This window comes from Vanessa atalanta, chromosome 15 (genome assembly GCF_905147765.1).
Source record: "Vanessa atalanta chromosome 15, ilVanAtal1.2, whole genome shotgun sequence".
NCBI classification, from domain to species: Eukaryota; Metazoa; Arthropoda; class Insecta; order Lepidoptera; family Nymphalidae; genus Vanessa; species Vanessa atalanta.
This window is the reverse complement of record NC_061885.1, coordinates 1,755,416-1,773,753: the sequence shown is the minus strand read 5'-3', so window position 1 is coordinate 1,773,753 and position 18,338 is coordinate 1,755,416. Positions and strand designations below refer to the sequence as shown.

The 18,338-nt window shown below is 31.1% G+C and overlaps 4 protein-coding genes across 6 annotated transcripts; 2 read left to right on the top strand and 2 right to left on the bottom strand.

Moving 5' to 3' along the window:
* The first annotated feature begins 251 nt into the window (after positions 1-251).
* On the top strand, positions 252-3,828 carry LOC125069395 (probable cytosolic oligopeptidase A). The gene is made up of 2 exons (XM_047678879.1): positions 252-426; positions 1,687-3,828. Exons 1-2 carry the CDS (start codon positions 335-337, stop codon positions 3,761-3,763), a joined length of 2,169 nt encoding a protein of 722 aa, XP_047534835.1. The 5' UTR covers positions 252-334; the 3' UTR covers positions 3,764-3,828.
* A 1,278-nt stretch (positions 3,829-5,106) lies between these two features.
* On the bottom strand, positions 5,107-7,017 carry LOC125069415 (dynein axonemal assembly factor 4-like). The gene is made up of 3 exons (XM_047678904.1): positions 6,225-7,017; positions 5,672-5,871; positions 5,107-5,394 (listed from the first exon to the last, which is right to left on the bottom strand). The coding sequence occupies exons 1-3, from the start codon at positions 7,015-7,017 to the stop codon at positions 5,161-5,163; spliced, it is 1,227 nt and encodes a 408-aa protein (XP_047534860.1). The 3' UTR covers positions 5,107-5,160.
* Positions 7,018-7,890: 873 nt separating this feature from the next.
* Positions 7,891-11,705, top strand: LOC125069184 (phosphotriesterase-related protein). Of its 2 annotated transcripts, none has more exons than XM_047678583.1 (7): positions 7,891-8,018; positions 8,571-8,636; positions 8,885-9,136; positions 9,668-9,925; positions 10,329-10,493; positions 10,847-11,064; positions 11,249-11,704. In XM_047678583.1, the coding sequence occupies exons 2-7, from the start codon at positions 8,615-8,617 to the stop codon at positions 11,399-11,401; spliced, it is 1,068 nt and encodes a 355-aa protein (XP_047534539.1). In that variant the 5' UTR covers positions 7,891-8,018; positions 8,571-8,614; the 3' UTR covers positions 11,402-11,704. The 2 variants fall into 2 exon arrangements, with proteins under 2 accessions (XP_047534539.1, XP_047534540.1); XM_047678584.1 differs by lacking the exon at positions 7,891-8,018 and adding an exon at positions 8,275-8,293 and having other exon boundaries at positions 11,249-11,705.
* A 397-nt stretch (positions 11,706-12,102) lies between these two features.
* On the bottom strand, positions 12,103-18,087 carry LOC125069182 (zinc finger CCCH domain-containing protein 15 homolog). 2 transcript variants are annotated; one of them, XR_007119829.1, is made up of 8 exons: positions 17,809-18,087; positions 17,357-17,558; positions 16,916-17,016; positions 16,191-16,328; positions 15,351-15,617; positions 14,225-14,452; positions 12,217-12,475; positions 12,103-12,179 (listed from the first exon to the last, which is right to left on the bottom strand). XR_007119829.1 is itself a non-coding variant. In XM_047678582.1 (7 exons), exons 1-7 carry the CDS (start codon positions 17,878-17,880, stop codon positions 12,284-12,286), a joined length of 1,200 nt encoding a protein of 399 aa, XP_047534538.1. In that variant the 5' UTR covers positions 17,881-18,087; the 3' UTR covers positions 12,103-12,283. The 2 variants fall into 2 exon arrangements, 1 of the variants encoding a protein (XP_047534538.1); XM_047678582.1 differs by having other exon boundaries at positions 12,103-12,475.
* Between the last annotated feature and the right edge of the window lie 251 nt (positions 18,088-18,338).

Genomic DNA, 18,338 nt, shown 5'->3' with positions numbered 1-18,338 from the left:
CGTTACGGTATAAGCTTTGGTCTTGCTATTAAGGTGCAAAAATATGATATGTTTCAGATCAAATATCACATTCGTTTTAACCTGTAACTTTAAAATGCCAATATGTGGGTGGTTTACTGTAACTCACTTATGACCGCTTTAATTTTTGCAGAAGTAAGAAAAAAATATTTACTTAGTATATTACAACTGAAAATCAGTTATCTGTAAAACATAATCGTTTACTCATTTTTTATCTGTGGTAAAATTGCAGTTGTCAACATCATATGTTCTTGCGGCGAATACATTGATATTATGAAATAATATATTACATTAATAAATCATCTTTAAATCTAATATGGCTTCATCTTTTTTACGTACTAATGTGATAATCAGAAATTTTAAAAAGCCATTTTATCAAAATAAACGCAACTCTGGATATGTCGTCCTGTAAGTTATTTTATTTTAATGTCTTATTACCGACGCCCTCTATTATCTTTAATCTGTATATATTTAAATATATTTAAAGGTATCAAACATTTTTTATAAATATGTAACATATCATTAAATAAAATATGAGGATATTATGTTTTTGTGTAGAAAAAAAATTATGTAGGAACAAAAATATACCTATAGGATAATTACATTATTCAGGATCATATTACGTTATAACAAAGCATATTAATGGCATATACACTCAACATTATCGATTTTACCAAATAATGTGTAACTATATAATAGATATATAAAAATATGTCTAATTGGACATTAGACAAGACTAGTACAGTGTAGCATTTGCTTTATTTTAAACCAAAAATGTAAAAATAATAATACATATATTATTCGTTATGGGATCATATAAAAATATATTTTCAGAAATAGGTTTATTGAATTTAAAAATCCAATTAAATTGATGCAACTTATACAGAGGTGCGAGGATGGTGAGTTAAATTTGAAAGTGTAGAGCAACACGTAGTGATGGTAATACCCACATCATATTGCGTTTGAATATATGTAAATAAAAAATAAAAAAAAAACCTGCTGATTTTCTTTCGCCGGTTCTTCTCAGGCCGGGGTATTTTCTTTTCCAAACCGGTGGTAGTGTTTAATTTGACTATCAATAAGTATGTGTAATGCTACTATATTGAATAAAGAAAGTTGAGTTGTTTGAGTTTGAGTTTGAATATAAGAATTGAATAAAGGACTAATTGATATATATGTTTTAAACAAAGTCTTTATCTAAAATAATAATAATAAAAAAAAAAAATTCAATTTTAATTAATTCATGGTATAAAAAAACTGTCATATTATTTTGTTTACAAAATGTTATTGGTAATTTTTTTTCTATTAACAACTTTATACTACTAGTATTATTTAAAAAGACTTTAATTAAAAATATAAATAGTGTTATGAAAGGAGATATTAATTGGATTTTATGTAAAATAAATTTTTCTTAAAAAAAAATATATTTAAGAGCACATTGGCCACAAAGATGCCATCGCAAATAGTAATACTATGCCAATGTCACTCATTCATGTCTATATATGTATGTATTTTTATGGAGTTAAAGGCTTATGACTTTTACATTTAAATATACAAGATGGTAGGTAAAATTTCAAGCAATTTATAACATGCTTACAACATAGGAAACATAATGGTTTATATAATATTCTCTCTATTTGATTTTAAATATTCTATCTCTTTTTACAGAATCCCAGAAATAGGCGAAGATGGAGATAAGAGCACTCTTTTATCAGATAATGGATTGCCAGAATTTAATGATATTACCATCGAGAAATGTATCGCAACTATCAGCAAACAAAGCTTGGAGTATGAAAATGGAGTCAGACAAATAGAAGAATCAAGCTTGAATTGCAAAAATGCATTTGTTGAAATTTTTCATCCACTCGAAAAGTTAGATAATGAATTGGAACTAACATGGGGTATGGCGAAAACTTTGTATCTAGGAAATAGTTCTTTAATGCCAACCAAATCATACATTCAAATTCATGAAAGAGCACATAAAGCCAGGTCCTCAAAATTCAATAGCATACCAATTTTTCATGCTGCCGTTAATGAGAAAAATCGACTGAAGAAAATAACTGATGAAGAACAAAGGCTTTTAGATAAGTATATTCTAGAAGGAAAACTAAATGGTCTTGACATTAAAGGTGTGAAACGTGAGAGGCTCAACAATATTCTAACTGATATACAAAAACAGAGGGGCATAGTCAGGGATAAAGTTAATATTGCCACAAAAATTTTTAGTAGTATAATAAATAATGAACAAGTGGCAAAGGAATTTCCAGAAAGCCTCGCTAAATCGATGTCAGTTAATAATGATGCTAACAAAGGCCCATGGAAGCTTACACTACAACCTCACATCTTTGAACCTTTCATGCAATATTGCCCTGATAGAGAGCTAAGATGGAATGCTTGGCAGGCGCATGTACAACGCTGTTCAGGTTATGGAAACAAAGATTTAGAAACAAGTACCGTTATAGAAAAGTTACGTAGTTTACGGTTGGAGCAAGCAACAATATTAGGATATGATACTTTTGTGGATATGAGCATGGAAACTAAAATGGCAGGTTCAATTGATAATGTGTTAAATGTACTTGATAATCTGCTTGAAAGTGCACGACCAATGCAAGATCTTGAACTACAATCACTTCAAAATTTCGCAAACGAGAGGGGATTTGACAAAAACCTTGAACTCTGGGACATTCCATACTGGCAAAGGAAACAGAAATGGTCACTTTATAATTTCGATGAAAATAAAATACGAGAGTATTTTCCGCTTCCCAAAGTTGTTAATAGCCTTTTCAATTTATGTTGCACATTGTTTAAAATTCAAATCGTTGAAAGGTCAGACGTTCATACATGGCATAAAGATGTTAAATTTTACGATATTTATGATGAAACAAGCAATAGACCGATAGCTGGTTTTTATTTAGACCCCTATGCTAGGGAGGATGAAAAAATTCGAGTTTATGATGATGCTGGATGGCATGTATCGATACGCAACAAAAGTTCCATATCCTCTACTCAGCCTCTTTCTGCCCTAATTTTTAACTTCCAAGCTCCAGTTAATGGCCAACAGTCATTGCTTTCTTTTAAGGAGGTAAATGTTTTGTTCCAACGATTTGGCCACTCACTACGGCATTTACTAACTAAAGCAAATTATTCTGAAGTTGCTGGATTATCAAATGTGGAATGGGACGCGGCAGAAGTTTGCGGCCAAGTTATGACACATTGGCTTTACGACCCGAATACCATTCAAGGAATTAGTGGTCATTACAGAACAGATGAACCATTACCGGATGACATAATCAAAAATATTCAAAATATAAGAAGACATATGTCTGGTTATGATTTATGTAAGGAGCTATATCTCTCTCGTCTCGATTTGGAATTGCACTCAAAGAAGACCTTTTGGAGAGACCTAGTGCAGCAACTGTGGCCGAAGTATAATGCTCTACCGTTCGACAAATACGATTCTCATCCACTTTCATTCACGAAAATATTCTCTGAGGAGTGGGGTGCAGCGTATTATTGCCATTTATGGTCGAAAATGATTGCAGCTGACATTTACAGTGCTTTTGATGAAGCCAGGACAGGAGACCAAAATATTATAGCCATCGGAAAAAGATATAAAGATACGTTCTTAGCCACTGGCGGCAGTTGTCATCCCAGTGAAGTATTTAGAAGGTTCCGGGGCAGAGATCCGTCGCCGCACGCATTGCTGAACAATCTTGGTCTTTCAAAAAATACTGTTGAAGAATAGAATGAACGTTGTTCATATCTGTAGATATATAGTTTTATTTCTACAATTATAATGTTCGTGTTTGACTTTTTTTTTCATTAATGTGACCTTAATTTCAAACTTTCGGGCCATTTATTTCAACAGCAGTGAATTATTATGATAAAGCGTTAAAATATCAATAAAAATATAATACATCATTGACAGAGTTTAAATTAGAAATAATCATTCTAATCTTATAATTAATAAACTAATTTTCAATTTTATTGGATCTATGATATGACTTTTATTTAAAATTAATTTTAGTAGCAATCTGTATATTGCCACTATTGGGCTAAAGCCTCCTCCTGTTCGTATGGTTAAAAGCTTATTTCACTAAACTTCTCCATTTTCATTCAACACATATAGAGTTCCTAATTTTTTTAGATTAAACATGATTTACGCGCGATATCAGCGGCGTTCGGGTTTAAATCCGTACGTCTTCGTTTAAGATTCATGTGTTTTAACCACTGGGCAATCTCGGCTTATCAATTTAAAAATAGAATATAGTGATTGAAATATTTTAACCCGAACCCACGTTTATAAAACACGCTTAAGCTTACAAAAATTGCGCACTTTTATATATAACTTTTCTAGAATGTAACCCGCCCAATAAAAAAAATACGCTCAATACCAATAGTAAATTTACGTACAAAGATATTTTACCCTGACTACCCTGTTCAAGTTAGCTTGATCTTTTTGACAGACAGGCTAGTGATGAGAAACAGAAAATATAATATAATATATGACAGTCGATTGAACGATGGAATATGAATTAAATTTTTTTTTACCTTATTTTTCTAAAAAGAGTTCTATACCAACCACTAGCCAAAAAAAACCCAACCAAAAGGAACCCCGTTCGTAACAATAACTCAACAATGATCTTTAATAATGATTTTTTTGTTATCGATATTTGTAACAGTTACTGCCTGTTATTCGTGTCATTACAAAATTATGTCGATCAGAAAAATTTACATCTGTCAAAAAGATCAAGCTATCTTGTACAGGGTAAAAGACATTACTTGGAAATATGCTAAATTAGCAGCACTGGATGAAAACTTATTCGGAAAATAAGTATTCAATATAACTTGACTTATATAAATATTGGGTGATTGCAAAAATAAAAAAGACAATTATTGAATATTCACTATTTAGTAAAATTAAAAAAAAACTGACCATAAATGAAATTTTAAAAATGAAAAACAATTAAGTGTGATTATTTTATTCGCAAATAATTCACTAAAAATCTTAATAGTTAAAGGTGTCGTATTTCTTATTTTGACGCTTATGACTCTTTATCACCTTAATGGAAACTAATACATTGCTTGTCTAGATATCTGTTGAGACCACTAAATATCGAAATATTATTAAACTAGTACAAATTATTCAGAATCTGGATCCTGTTCCCAAGCTCGCTCCATATCATAAATGTCTTTTTTAAGATTTTCGTCATCGGGTAACAATTTTGCAGCTGCTCTCATTTCATCGATGGCTTTATTTAGATATCCTAAGCGAGCAAGTGCAGCAGCTCGACGAGCTATACACTTCCCGCGGCTTCGGCGATTTCTTTCGCAAGCTGGTTTCATCAAATCTAGAGCAGTTGAGCAATCATTCGCCTGCAAATCAAAATATGATTACAACAACATATCAAATAATTCTGTAACATAATGCTATCTGCTTTACCTAGAACAGATACAATTGCTTAACACTAAAGACAAGTTACTTGGTGTGAAATCGACATTCCCACCAACGTAACATTACATGGAATTTGGTGATAAAGCTTCCGATTGGACACACTCGAAACAATGCTATTCTTGTAGGGCCATCATTACATCATCATCATCATACATACGTACCAAAAATGTAACACTTCCTAATTAAGTATATACTTACACATTTATTAAAATTCCCTAAAGAAAAATGTGCAGCAGCTCTATTGGCAAAAAGGCTGGGCAACTTATCAGAAAGAGTAATGCCATGAGTGTAGGCACTTATTGCACCCAAAAAGTTTCCACTGCGAAAAAAATCGTCGCCCTTTTCCTTGCACCATTGCGGGTCTTGTTCTTCTGGACGCAAATCTTCCGAAACAAATCCTAGAAATTGATCATTATTATAACATTACATGCTCAATTTGCCAAATTACCAAAATATTGGAATGACAGTTTCATTATACGTTAGACGCGATGTAAATGTTAAAATAATGTTAACCTATTATGGCACGTTCAGACAAATATTTGCTTGCCTGCCCAGATGGGCCATGGGTATATAAATTACTTTATATAACTAAGTATAGTATACTTAAGACAAGTTTTAAAATTGTAAAGATTTAAAAAATGTGTTTAGCCACAATTTAAGTCTGTCACAAAAACTTTCACAAACAATTCTGTGCAATAATCTTATAGTATTATATAAGTACATTACCTACTATATATAAAAATATAATTACCAGTTGCTCTTCGAGCTAGTGTTATGTTTTTTAGCCATATATCTTCTTCTCGAGCAGTTGATTCTCTGCTAGGTGTTGGAAAGGACCGAGGCGTATGTGTTATTTCTACTTGTGCCATTTCTCTGAGTTTTGGCAAAACCCTTTTTGCTGTTTCTTCTTTTTTCTTTTCGATATATTCTGATCTGACCTTTAGTTGCATCGGAATTTGTTTAGCACTAGCTATAGAAACTTTATTTTGACTATGCTCATCTTCCAAAGATGGTAGTTCAGTTATCTTAACACCAGAACTTTTATTGGTATCATTTTTCCAAATTTCCAATTCATCCATTGCCTTTTTGCACTCTTCATCTCTTCTAGAGTCCATTACGATATGTTGTTTATTATCAATGTCCATTGCTTGTTGAACAGTAAACCTAGCCAAATTACTTTTCATAATTGCTTTATTTTCAGCTTCGTTCTTAGCCTTTTCTTGACATTTTTCAAGGACTTTTTGCCTTATTTCCTTTTTATCTTCTTTGGATAATATTTTTTCTAAATCACTCCAAATGCGGTCTTCTTTCTTAACTAAATCTATGAGAAGACAATTATCGTGTACTATTGTACATTTACTTTTTGTCATATCAACATCATGCATTAAAAATAATTCAAAGAAAAAAGGGTTGAAATTCGCTTTGATATAGCAGTCAGATGAAAATAGATCTACTTTTTCTTTATAAACAGAGGGTATGGGAACCCTCAATTGTATATTTGAGGAGTTTTGATTCCATGTGTAATCTTTTATTAAAATAGGCATATTTTGAACGATAAAAAAACGTTTTGCTAATAACAATATTTCTACAACTTTATTTACTTGTTGTCATGGAAATTTCTTGTACTTAGTCATAATTTATTCTGACAAATAGGTACTTATTCTGATAAAATCAAAGGAGGATTTTAAGGGAAGCGCTCATTCATCGGTCTAGTGTCACAACAATTATTAAAGTATGTTTTATTTTTAGGTATATGTGTAAATAGGTTTTATGATATAAATAATGTTAAAATTATAAGAATTAATGTTTTTAAATCAATTGTAATTTATCTTCCTAAAATTACCACTCTATTAACATAATATACAATGCAACAAGTATTAATTTAGTGAGGTACTATTGCATAAAACGTTAACCTTAAACCTTAATAACTAATATTGAAATACCTACAACATAATTATTCTCGGGGAATGTCTGGGTGGATTTTAAATTTTATGTTTATCAGTGTTACCAATTTTTGGAAAATTCCTAAAGTTGCGGGAAAGTTCAATTCAATTTAGACGCATTAGGACTATGTACGGATTAAAGCATTTTAACATTAATAAATTTACATATCGCTGTAATATCAATGTCTCAAGAGAAACTAGCTATTTATGGGGGACATATCATAGAGCAAAAATGGACGCGCAAACACTTGTGTTTGTTTAATGTGCAGACTTCCCTTAATATCTGATAGGATGGCCGATTATCTTGTAAAATTAGCACATCGTACCATTTTAGAAAAATATGTTTTATAGTTAAAAATCTATGACGATTGGCAGGCATTTTTTTCTGAGACGATTTTTTTTGGATTCTGTATAATAAATAATTTCTGGAATATGAATTTGTCTTTGGCAACGTTAATAGGGATTCCCCTCTTGACTTATTATACTAGTTTTACTTACTGCTACTATAACTATATATAAACCAATGTTTCTACATACTGTTGACATTACATTCTTTGATTCTTAGTTCTTTGTTAAGTGTTTGTAGCGCTCATTGAATCAAGGTAAAGATAATTTATTACGGATATTAGTTATTCTATTTATAGTGCAAGTTTAACTTTTTTTCAGTGTCTGTTTTGTGTGTAACGAGTTACAGCAGATTCTTTAAAATTACGGCAGACCAAGCGTATGAAGACATTATTGATAGTTGATTTGAACTTGAGTATAATTATAGATAATTTAAAATATAACATTAATTTAATAGTAGGTAATTATTTTATAGGTATTAAACGAAAGTCACACTTTTTATTAAACTATATATTACTTTGAATAAGGACAGGTTAGTTCAAAAATGTATAATTTTAAAATTTAACAAGACAATAAACCTATAAATAAATGTATTATTGTGCTGGGTTGAACTGTAATGATACATAAAAAACACACCGCAAACATTGAGTGTGTATTACTTTTTATTTACTAACATAATACCACAATGCTATTTTCCTTGCGGTTTTCTGCTTATCTCTCCCCTTCAGATAACAATTTTATAATTATTGTATTCAGTGCCAACTAATACGACTCAATAAACTCACATATGTTTCAATTTATTTTGTCAGAATTTGCCTGAATAATTACAAGTCTTCGCTGCATTTAAAGAAATATGGCTTACAAAATACAGACAGGTAAGCAGAGATAGCATAATTTTTTTGTAAATAAAAGATTCTGTTAAGAACATTACCTTTAATTGATTAATGGTGATGTAATGTTTTCAAGTCAAGTTAAGTTAATAAATGTCTTTTTAAATCGGTTTCTATTTTAAAAATAAAATAATATCAGACCAATCCTTATGTAAATTATTGAAATAATTCAACTATCCTATTGTAATTTATTCATAAGTTAATATGATCTAATAATTATTAATAATTTTCAGTTTTAGGAGATGTGACTCCTGAAAAGTTAGGCATAACTCTACCTCATGAACACTTGGCTATGAACTTTTCACATTTTTATCGAAAACCTCCTAAGATTCTAGCCGATAAATTTGACTTATATATGAATTTAGATACTATTGGCTATATAAGACAGTATCCATATAGTTCTCAACACAATCTGTTTCTGAATGATAAATATGCAAATGATGCTGTTTTGCAAGATGTAGAATTATATAGAAAGTGTGGCGGTGGTAAGATTTTTAATATACTTACAATATTTAATACTCTCACTATAAACAATCTATGATTTAACACTTGAATGAAAGTGGAAAATTCTTAAGAGGTATTGAGTCAATTTTTTTTAAAGCAATATCTCTAAAGCAATAATCTTAAGGTTAACAGTATTTTCTCAATCAATTTAAATTATAAAAACAAAAACAACAAACAAGCAAACAAGCAAACTTCATGAAAGTTTTATGCAATGTCATAATTTTTTAAAATAGTTCTTTAACCCTTGATTTTGTTCACTTTGCATTTTATCGATAGAAATTTTGTTCACTTTGCATTTTATCGATAGAAATCACAACTACATAGGTCCATAATACTAATTTATCCTCTGCAACACTTATCGATCCACAGCAAATATTTGATAGCAATAGTTGCTATTACACTGGTAATTATGAAATTTTAATTTAGAAATAATGAAAACTTAAATAAGTAAGAAATAGGATTTTATAAAAAAAATATTGAACTAAAATAAAACTGTTTTATTCATAATCTAGGATGCATAGTCGAAAACACCACAGAAGGTTTGGAAAGGGATGTTGGGTTTTATGAAATGATATCAAAGAAAACAGGTGTTAACATTGTGGCTGGAACTGGTTACTATATAGCGGACATGCAAAGTTGTGATTCCCTGCATGCTACTAAAGAAAATTTGTATGACCATATGTTGAAAGAACTAACAGAAGGCTGTGAAGACTACCCTACAGTAAGGGCAGGTTTTATTGGAGAAATTGCAAGTGTTTGGCCATTGAGAGGTACTTATTTTTTTTAGTATGAATAATGCCATCACTTTACCACTTTTTGTATGATGAATAAAAAGAGATAAAACCACTGTCATCAAACTGACCTTATATCCAAGTGCTGTGCACTTCATTTAGTCACGTTGCAGTAAATGTGCATAATATTTAAAATAGGAAATTGTTTTGATGTTATGTACAAAAGGGACAATTACTATAAAAAAAAATGTCTTCACCAGTTAATTATCAATTAAATTATTTAAAGTTTTTTTTTTACTTTTGCCCTTTAATTCTCTGATTCACTAATGTAATGTCTCCATGCAGAATGTTGATCTAAACTAAGTTTCGCGATATTGAGTTTGTTTGTGTTAATAGTTTTTTGCTTGATGATAAATTGATAACATTTTTTTATTACATATAGATTTTGAGCGTAAAGCAATACTGGCAGCAGGTGAAGTTCAAGCTCAGGTTGGTTGCGGAGTTAGTTTTCATCCACATCGGGTACCCGAAGCACCATTTGAGATAATCAGACTTTACCTTGAGGCTGGGGGCAAAGTTCATAAGGCTGTCATGTCACATTTGGATAGTAAGATGTTTTCATTTGTTGTTAATAATAATATTTCAATATTTTATTAGATATTTAACCATTTCAATGATTATAAATTTAAATCCAATACAAATTTTGAAAACTTCTTTAAGTAAAAAAAATTTTCGTTGTTTATTTGGTATTGTACCAAATAAACAATGATACAATATTCTTTTAAAAAAATATATTGTTTTAGGGATAGTTAAAGTGTCAATGAATTAACAGAATTTGAAAAATCTTTGTTTAATAAATATAAATAATTTTTATAATTTAGAACAATTGAGACCAAAGATAGTTTATTTGAAGGTTCAGTGTGATAGCAAATGCATTATTACATTAACTTATCTTTTCAGGAACCTTACTAGGTTCTGAAGAACTATTAGAGTTTTCTGAGTTAGGATCATACTGCCAGTTTGATTTGTTTGGCACAGAAGTCTCTTACTATCAATTGAATATTGATATAGATATGCCATCTGATAGTCAGAGATTGGATATGATACGTAAGTTATTGAATGAAGGCAAGGGAGAAAGAATTCTTATATCTCATGATATTCATACGAAACACAGACTAGTAAGTATCAATCAATATGTCACAGTTGTTTTACACAATGTTTATCTATATAAATATAATTTTTAAACCCGCACATGAGACAAAGATGCAATATTTCTAATCCTCATGAATATGTTAATGTATTGTCTAACAGTAAACGCTAAGGTCATACCATAATCATTTAATTTAATCTTTATTATTGCAGACATCATATGGTGGTCATGGATACAGTCACATACTGACAAACGTTATTCCGAGGATGAAATCTAAGGGAATGTTGCAAGAAGTTATAGATAACATAACAATACATAATCCTGCACAGTGGTTAGCAATTTGGGATGGCCATAACTATAGATAAAAACAGAAAAAAAATATTTTAGATTAAGAATTAAGCAAGGGTCTATTCTGGTATATTAAAAGGAATATAATCTCCTGTGAAGTATGAGTTCTGAAAATGGATTAATTTCAAGAAGTCCAGATTTTGCTTATAATATATAAGAGCGATTTATTAACTTTCTTACTAATAATATTTTATAATGAAGTATAACTCATATATATGTTTTATTAACCTGATTATGATATTGCTGAGCATAATAAAATATTTTCTAATAACATGTTGAAAGATTATTAATTAATCATTATATGAATAAAATATTCCATTAATATTAATCTTTTATTACTCTCCATTGTTTCTTATTTTCATTTCATTTAATTATTTAAACGATTATTACTATGTATAACTTTTGATATTTCGTTGGCAGGATTAGTAAAATTATACAAACCTTACCTATTTCATAATATTTATGCTAGTAGCTAGTGTTTAATTCAAACAGCTTTTGATAAATATATATAGATTTTTTACAATCAACATGATTTCACTTATGTACACTTTAATTCCAGCTTAGCTGACATTCAATTTATTTTTTTTATTGAATTCCTGTTTATGGTCGCGATTGATGATGTCCGTCAATTCAAGGTCAAAATTGTTTGTTTATCTTTATCTCTTCCTGCCTTTGGAATCGACCGTACATTTATGTTGTATTTAAATGATAAAAATAATCTGCTCTATTTACTCTTTATTGTTTAATATGATGCAATGTTAGGTGTACATTATATACCGAACCATCTTTGAAAAAAAAAAAATATATTCATGTGACACATTAGATCAACTAATACGCTTCATATTTTAAATGACCTTAGATGAATCTGTCAATGTTTAAAGATTGACCATTATTTACAATTAGTCTTCCAAATCCAAATTCTGAAGTTCTTCATCTAAATCTTCATCGAGGAACAGGTTCTCATTGATTGGTACTGCACCAGAGTCAGGAGATGTCTCGTCAGTGTTGCTTTCGGTTGCCTCACCGTTTTCAAGACCCTTTTTGTTTTGATGTAATCTATCCTCTGTGGCTTTCGTTCCTGAATCGTCCACCTGAAAAGAAACATGAAACTCATTATTGTGCCCATGTTAAATTTAAATTGCTATCGCGTTTAAATTTAAATCAACGTAGCTTTCGTTTTCTCAATGGGCGTTGATTATGAAAAAATACATTATGTCGTAGCATATACTAGTAGTATAGTACTTTTTAGTTGACTGCTTTGACCTTGGGAATGAAATGATTGCCTCCAGGCTGTTTCAAATAACTAAAATATAATTATCATTGTATATGGAAAATGGTTAAAAAAAAAAAGAATATATATATCCCGCTGAGTTTCTTTCGCCGGTTCTTCTCAGGTCCGAGGTGCTAAATTCCGAACCGGTGGTAGATTTTTGACAATCAATAAGCAAGTGTAAACACTTCTATATTGAATAAAGATTTTTGACTTTGACTTTGACTTTGATATACCCTATACTAGTTAGAATATTAACCGAAAGTCAATTATTAACCTTAGATATATATATATATTCCATGCTATTTGCAAATAGCTCTGCAATAATGCACTTTTTTTTTAGCATTAGCAGCCCGTAAATGTCCCACTGCTGATATAAAAGCCTCCTCTCCCTTTGAGGAGAAGGTTTGGAGCATATTCCACCACGCTGCTCCAATGCGGGTTCGCGGAATACACATGTGGCAGAATTTCGTTAAAATTAGACACATGCAGGTTTCCTCACGATGTTTTCCTTCACCGCCGAGCACGACATGAATTATAAACACTAATTAAGCACATGAAATTTCAGTGGTGCCTGCCTGGGTTGGAACCCGAAATCATCGGTTAAGATGCACGCGTTCTAACCACTGGGCCATCTCGGCTCTTATGCAATAATGCACTACAAACAAAATATCATGTATATATCTTTATAATAAAACACTATTACTTAACTATTTATATACATAATACACATTAATTTTACTTCCAAAACTCCGATTGAACAACTTCACCGAAGTTTAAAAATGCAACTTTTTCTGCGAAACCATAAAGAAGTTTAACTTCAACATCATAGGTTATTTATTCAAGATGTCGAGTACAACGTTGCATAACTAATAGGTGACCTCGTTAAACTATTCAGGATATCGATAGTACTATCGTAGTTGTAGTATCGTTTGATCAATACTATCGATAGTATCGATAGCTCTCCGTGAGCAATACTATTGGTAGCAGCGATACTATTGATACTATCGATAGTTTAGGACTATCTCTAACAACTTAACTATCGATAGTGGACTATCGATATGCAACACTAGCCGAGTATGATAACGCGTCAATTCGATGCCAAGTATCAGGTGAATGTGTGGTATCCACTCAGATGGGCCGTTATAAAGCCCACCAGATAAAAACTCTGTGTGACGAGCTCCTGGTTTGGTTACTATGTTTAAATTGTATGATTTTGAGCATACTTGACGTTCAAACTGTAAGCCAGCCAGCAATGTTAACAAGTCAAAAGTCCATGAATTCATTCATTACATTCTAATTGTTACAGTACTATATAATTTTCATAATATATCTCATGCTGGGATTTGAATAATAACATAGTGTAAGGAAATCTGCATGTGTGAATGAAAATCTGCCACATGCGTATACATTGACTTGAACTAAAATAAGCTCCAAACCTTCTCAAAAGGACAACTTAGTCCACTAAATTTAGGCACTTATTTTCTAACTATTCACTTATTAAGTGAGTTCATTGGCGATATATTTTGACTCGGTGTTTGTAGCATACTATTCTTTAAGCACTACTCACTTCGGAGGCCTCCATGTTAATGAGATCCAACTGAATGTCTCGGTACTCGGTGACATCTTGTTCATCGTCATCTTGATCGTAGTTGCGCAGATCGAAGGTCTCGTCATCATCGTCCGCATCGGCTGCCAACGCAGGATCGAACGAGAACATCTCTCGGCCAGACAGCCCAACAGCTCGGCCAGCCTTGAAATCGTTTCTCTTTTGCTCCTCTGCTTTGGTAAGTGCTTCCTGTAACAGTTAATTATTTATAACATTTTACTCCTATACTTATATCATATAAAGCTGAATAGTTTGACATCGCTACAACCAGATTGAAAAAACAAATGCGTTCGATAACCTTTTCATTGAGAAAGATAATAGATTTTGTGGTATCACATTGTGAATCACGGGACTATAATAAGATTTAAAGCGGGCGATTGCACGCGGAAAATTTATTGTTAATAAGACGTATAGTGGAAGGCAGGAGCCGAGATGGTCCAATGGTTAGAAAGCGTGTATTTTAACCGATGATTGCGGGTTCAAACCCAGGCAAGCACCACTGAAATTTCATGTGCTTAAATTGTGTTTGTAATTCACCTCGTGCTCGGCGGTGAAGGAAAACATCGTGAGGAAACCTGCATGTGTGTAATTTCAACTAAATTTTGAAACATGTGTATCCACCAAACCGCATTGGAGCAGCGTGGTGGAATATGGTCCTAACCTTTTCCTCAAAGGAAGAAGAGGCTGCTAATGTATAGTGAAAAAGCTTCATGCAAAATAGATTGGAGCTACCCATTTTCCAGATAACTAAAGGGTATTTAATATATATATATATAAAAATATATAAATAACTGAGATCTTTAAGATGGGACGTAAATATGAACAATATCTTAAATAACTTCTATCTCTGCCATTCCTCTAATAATATTTGTCACCGAGCCATTATTTATAATTCCTTACAGATGATTTTAATTATTGTATTTATTCACTATCTTAAAAGTAGCTACCATTATTCAATTTTTAAAATAGCCCAGGGCTGTCCTAGCAGCATTATGGAACAAAATTATAAATGCTGTCTAGTTATTATATTAGTTGCCTTATTTTTAGTAACTGTAAAATAATAAGCCTTTTTAAAAATATGAAATACCTGTTTCTCTTTGATCTTCTTCTTCTTCCAGGCAAGGAAGGTTTCTAGAGTAATCTTAGTTTGATTCGGGCCTAAGGCAGCCCTTTCCTTTTCTATTAAATCAACAAGAGATATCTCATTCTTTTTCTCTTCCATTTTCTTTTTATCTCGTTTCAAAACGAAGCCAGCTGGCAGTGCATGCCTGTATATACATTTCGAACCCGAGGGGCACTCCCAGAACCAACCGTATTTAGATTTTTCGACAGCTTCCAAGAAATGTTTGCAGATCTGTGAACATATAATTTGAAGATATTTTAGAATAATTTAATTAGATAGAATATAAATTTCAAGTTTTCATGTACAGCTATGTCCTTATATGGACACATATTAGTTACCATGCCTCTTATTTCATACCCTTGATATGGTATGCAATGTAACAAGTAGTTAAAATGTTAAAGATAGGAAAAAAAATTATTTTCACATTGAAAATATTAATTAGGATGGTCTGTATAATCTTGATAAGATCGAATAATCTTATATTATTTGTCTAATAATTATAAATGACAACTTCGTTGGAATTCATTATGATATTGTTGTTTCATTATACTATTTGTTTTCAGAAAAAGAGTATAAAAAATTAAAGTACATGGCATGTTTATATGTAGATTTTTTTAATAAATAGTTTTTTACGTCAACATTGTCAGATAGAAACTGTCTATCTGGGCTCTTGCTCGAATCAAATGCACACCGGACAATAAACAATATACAGAAAACCAACTATCACTGTCGCTTATACTGCATTTATAGATAATTTCCCATCAAATTGCCACATTTAAATTTTATTACGCAAGTGTGACTCACAATGTCAGTCGTTGGGCGTTGTTTGTCTTCTGCATGTTTCTTTTCAACAACCTCTTTGAGCTTTTCTTCATCCCAATTGTCCATATTGTCATCATCATCATCATCCCTCATGTCCACATACAAGGACCTCTTCTCAGCCTGTAAGTATTTAATTATAGTTACTTAAATGTAACATTCAATATTATTTTTAAAAAAAAAATTATTTTGGAAAAGTTTATAAGTGAAGATATTGTTTTATTTACTCTGAAGAGTGGTTTTCATCAAGATAAGAGAGCTCTGAAAATCGTTAGAGAGGTGAAGCAAATTATGCATCAAGTAATTAAAATCAATTGCCTTATCCCACCCCACCAAAATAGGACTACCAAAGGAGCTTACTGTGTTATGTATGTTACTGCGTACACAAAACTTGGATGGTTGGCCATTAAAGTTTGCCAAATCTTTATTATGGATTGTTAAAACTATTCTTTAGTGTTTGATACATAAAATATAACAAGTGATCATTTTATAAGATGTGTCAGAAAATATTCAGATGGTAAAAATCCTATTCTACAGATATATCCTAATTTTATTTTGCAAATCTGCTATATATTATAGTTAATTTATGAAAAAAAATATGTTTTATCCACCCAACATGATAAGTGTGAATCATTTTTTCCAATCAATGACAAGGATTTATTTAAAAGTATGCAGTAATTCTAATTCAGATATAATATCTTATTACATACCTTTCTTTCGATAGTCAGGTCATGGGAAAATTTACACCTATCGCCCTTCGTACATTGCCCCTGCTTGAAGAAAGCACATACCACGGATTTGGGATCAATACCTGTAAAATATTAAAAGATTATTGTATTTCAATATTTTTTTTATTTTCTTCCAAACACTCATCTGTATAAATTAGTGGGGACTGTCCAGTGGTAAGAACAGGTAAATCTCAATAAATGATTACAAGTTTAAACCTTAAACAATTAAAAGCATCACTGAACTCTTGTGTGTTTAATTTGTGTTTATAGTTATACTCAGTAAAGGAAAAATTATAATTATGTGTCATATGAAATTCTGTCACATGTGAACTAACTTTCTGCTTTCCAGAGGAGAACTTCTGAGACCGACAAGCTGTTACTTTACTGGTAAACTATTTAATTATTTTTAATTTTACTGCTTACCTTTTTCAACCTTCTGTGTTTGCACTGGCTTGAACAACAAAGCTAATTCCTTCTGTTCCTTAAGTTTAGTTTCCTTATCCTTTTTCTTATCATCCATAGGCTTGGCAGGGTGTATGCCACCACTCTTGACTTGTTTTTCCACTTGCTGAATAAACTTTTGCTGTTTTGCTCCCTTTTTGTTTTTTAAGCCAAATGTTTTGTCCTGTATAAATAAGTAAAGTAAAAAACATTGAAAACACTCAAAATTATGTTAAACAAGTCAGGAAATCTAAATTAAATGCACATAAATTATGGGGTCCTTCGGGGGAGCATACGAACAGTGCTTGATACGAGTAACTGGGATGGATAGACTAGCACATTAAGTAGGATATTTCTAAGAAAAAACTATTTCTATTCAACCAATTTGTTTCTCAATCGGTTAGTGGTAAAAATAATATGTGTGACGGAATTACCTCTATGACTTTTTCCTTTTTCTTCTGCTCAGTCTTTTTACTGGCAGAATTGCCAGCTTTTTTCGGAGGCATGGTTATGTTACGCTATGTCCTTATATCAACAGGAACTAAGTTATATCTGTAATTTTATGTCTTAAATAATTAATTTACTTTCGCAGGAGAAGCTGCGGTTTTAAAGGGATGTTTACATCCGATTATAAAGTAAAAATTATCCACTGTGAAAATCGTCGTGGAAGAGTCAAGAAACACGAGTTGACTTAACTTTGACATTGACAAGTCGTACAGAACGGAACTAGGTTGGCGATGAAAATTAAAATTATTGCTTATCGATTTTCAACATTTCACAATTTGTATATATTTATTAATGCATAGCGAAAATTATAATCCTAAAAAATATTCTGGCAATAAAAAAATATTTTAACAGTTAATAATAATATTCAAAAACAAAACAGTATTTAAATAAATTAATTGTATTAAAATAATAATAAATAATGTTGTTAAATCAAGTCTTTGTAACGATAAAAAAAATG

Bases quoted from the DNA above. Each gene is read 5' to 3' on its own strand.
- LOC125069395 (XM_047678879.1), top strand. From the start codon at position 335: ATGGCTTCATCTTTTTTACGTACTAATGTGATAATCAGAAATTTTAAA. The intron at 427-1,686 runs GTAAGTTATTTT...CTCTTTTTACAG, and splicing joins AACTCTGGATATGTCGTCCT to AATCCCAGAAATAGGCGAAG.
- LOC125069415 (XM_047678904.1), bottom strand. From the start codon at position 7,017: ATGCCTATTTTAATAAAAGATTACACATGGAATCAAAACTCCTCAAAT. The intron at 5,872-6,224 runs GTAATTATATTT...ATCAATTTCTAG, and splicing joins ACTAGCTCGAAGAGCAACTG to GATTTGTTTCGGAAGATTTG. The intron at 5,395-5,671 runs GTAAGTATATAC...TTTGATTTGCAG, and splicing joins TAGGGAATTTTAATAAATGT to GCGAATGATTGCTCAACTGC.
- LOC125069184 (XM_047678584.1), top strand. From the start codon at position 8,615: ATGGCTTACAAAATACAGACAG. The intron at 9,137-9,667 runs GTAAGATTTTTA...TTCATAATCTAG, and splicing joins ATATAGAAAGTGTGGCGGTG to GATGCATAGTCGAAAACACC. The intron at 10,494-10,846 runs GTAAGATGTTTT...TTATCTTTTCAG, and splicing joins TGTCATGTCACATTTGGATA to GAACCTTACTAGGTTCTGAA.
- LOC125069182 (XM_047678582.1), bottom strand. From the start codon at position 17,880: ATGCCTCCGAAAAAAGCTGGCAATTCTGCCAGTAAAAAGACTGAGCAG. The intron at 17,017-17,356 runs GTAAGCAGTAAA...AATATTTTACAG, and splicing joins AACACAGAAGGTTGAAAAAG to GTATTGATCCCAAATCCGTG. The intron at 15,618-16,190 runs GTGAGTCACACT...ATATGTTCACAG, and splicing joins AACGCCCAACGACTGACATT to ATCTGCAAACATTTCTTGGA.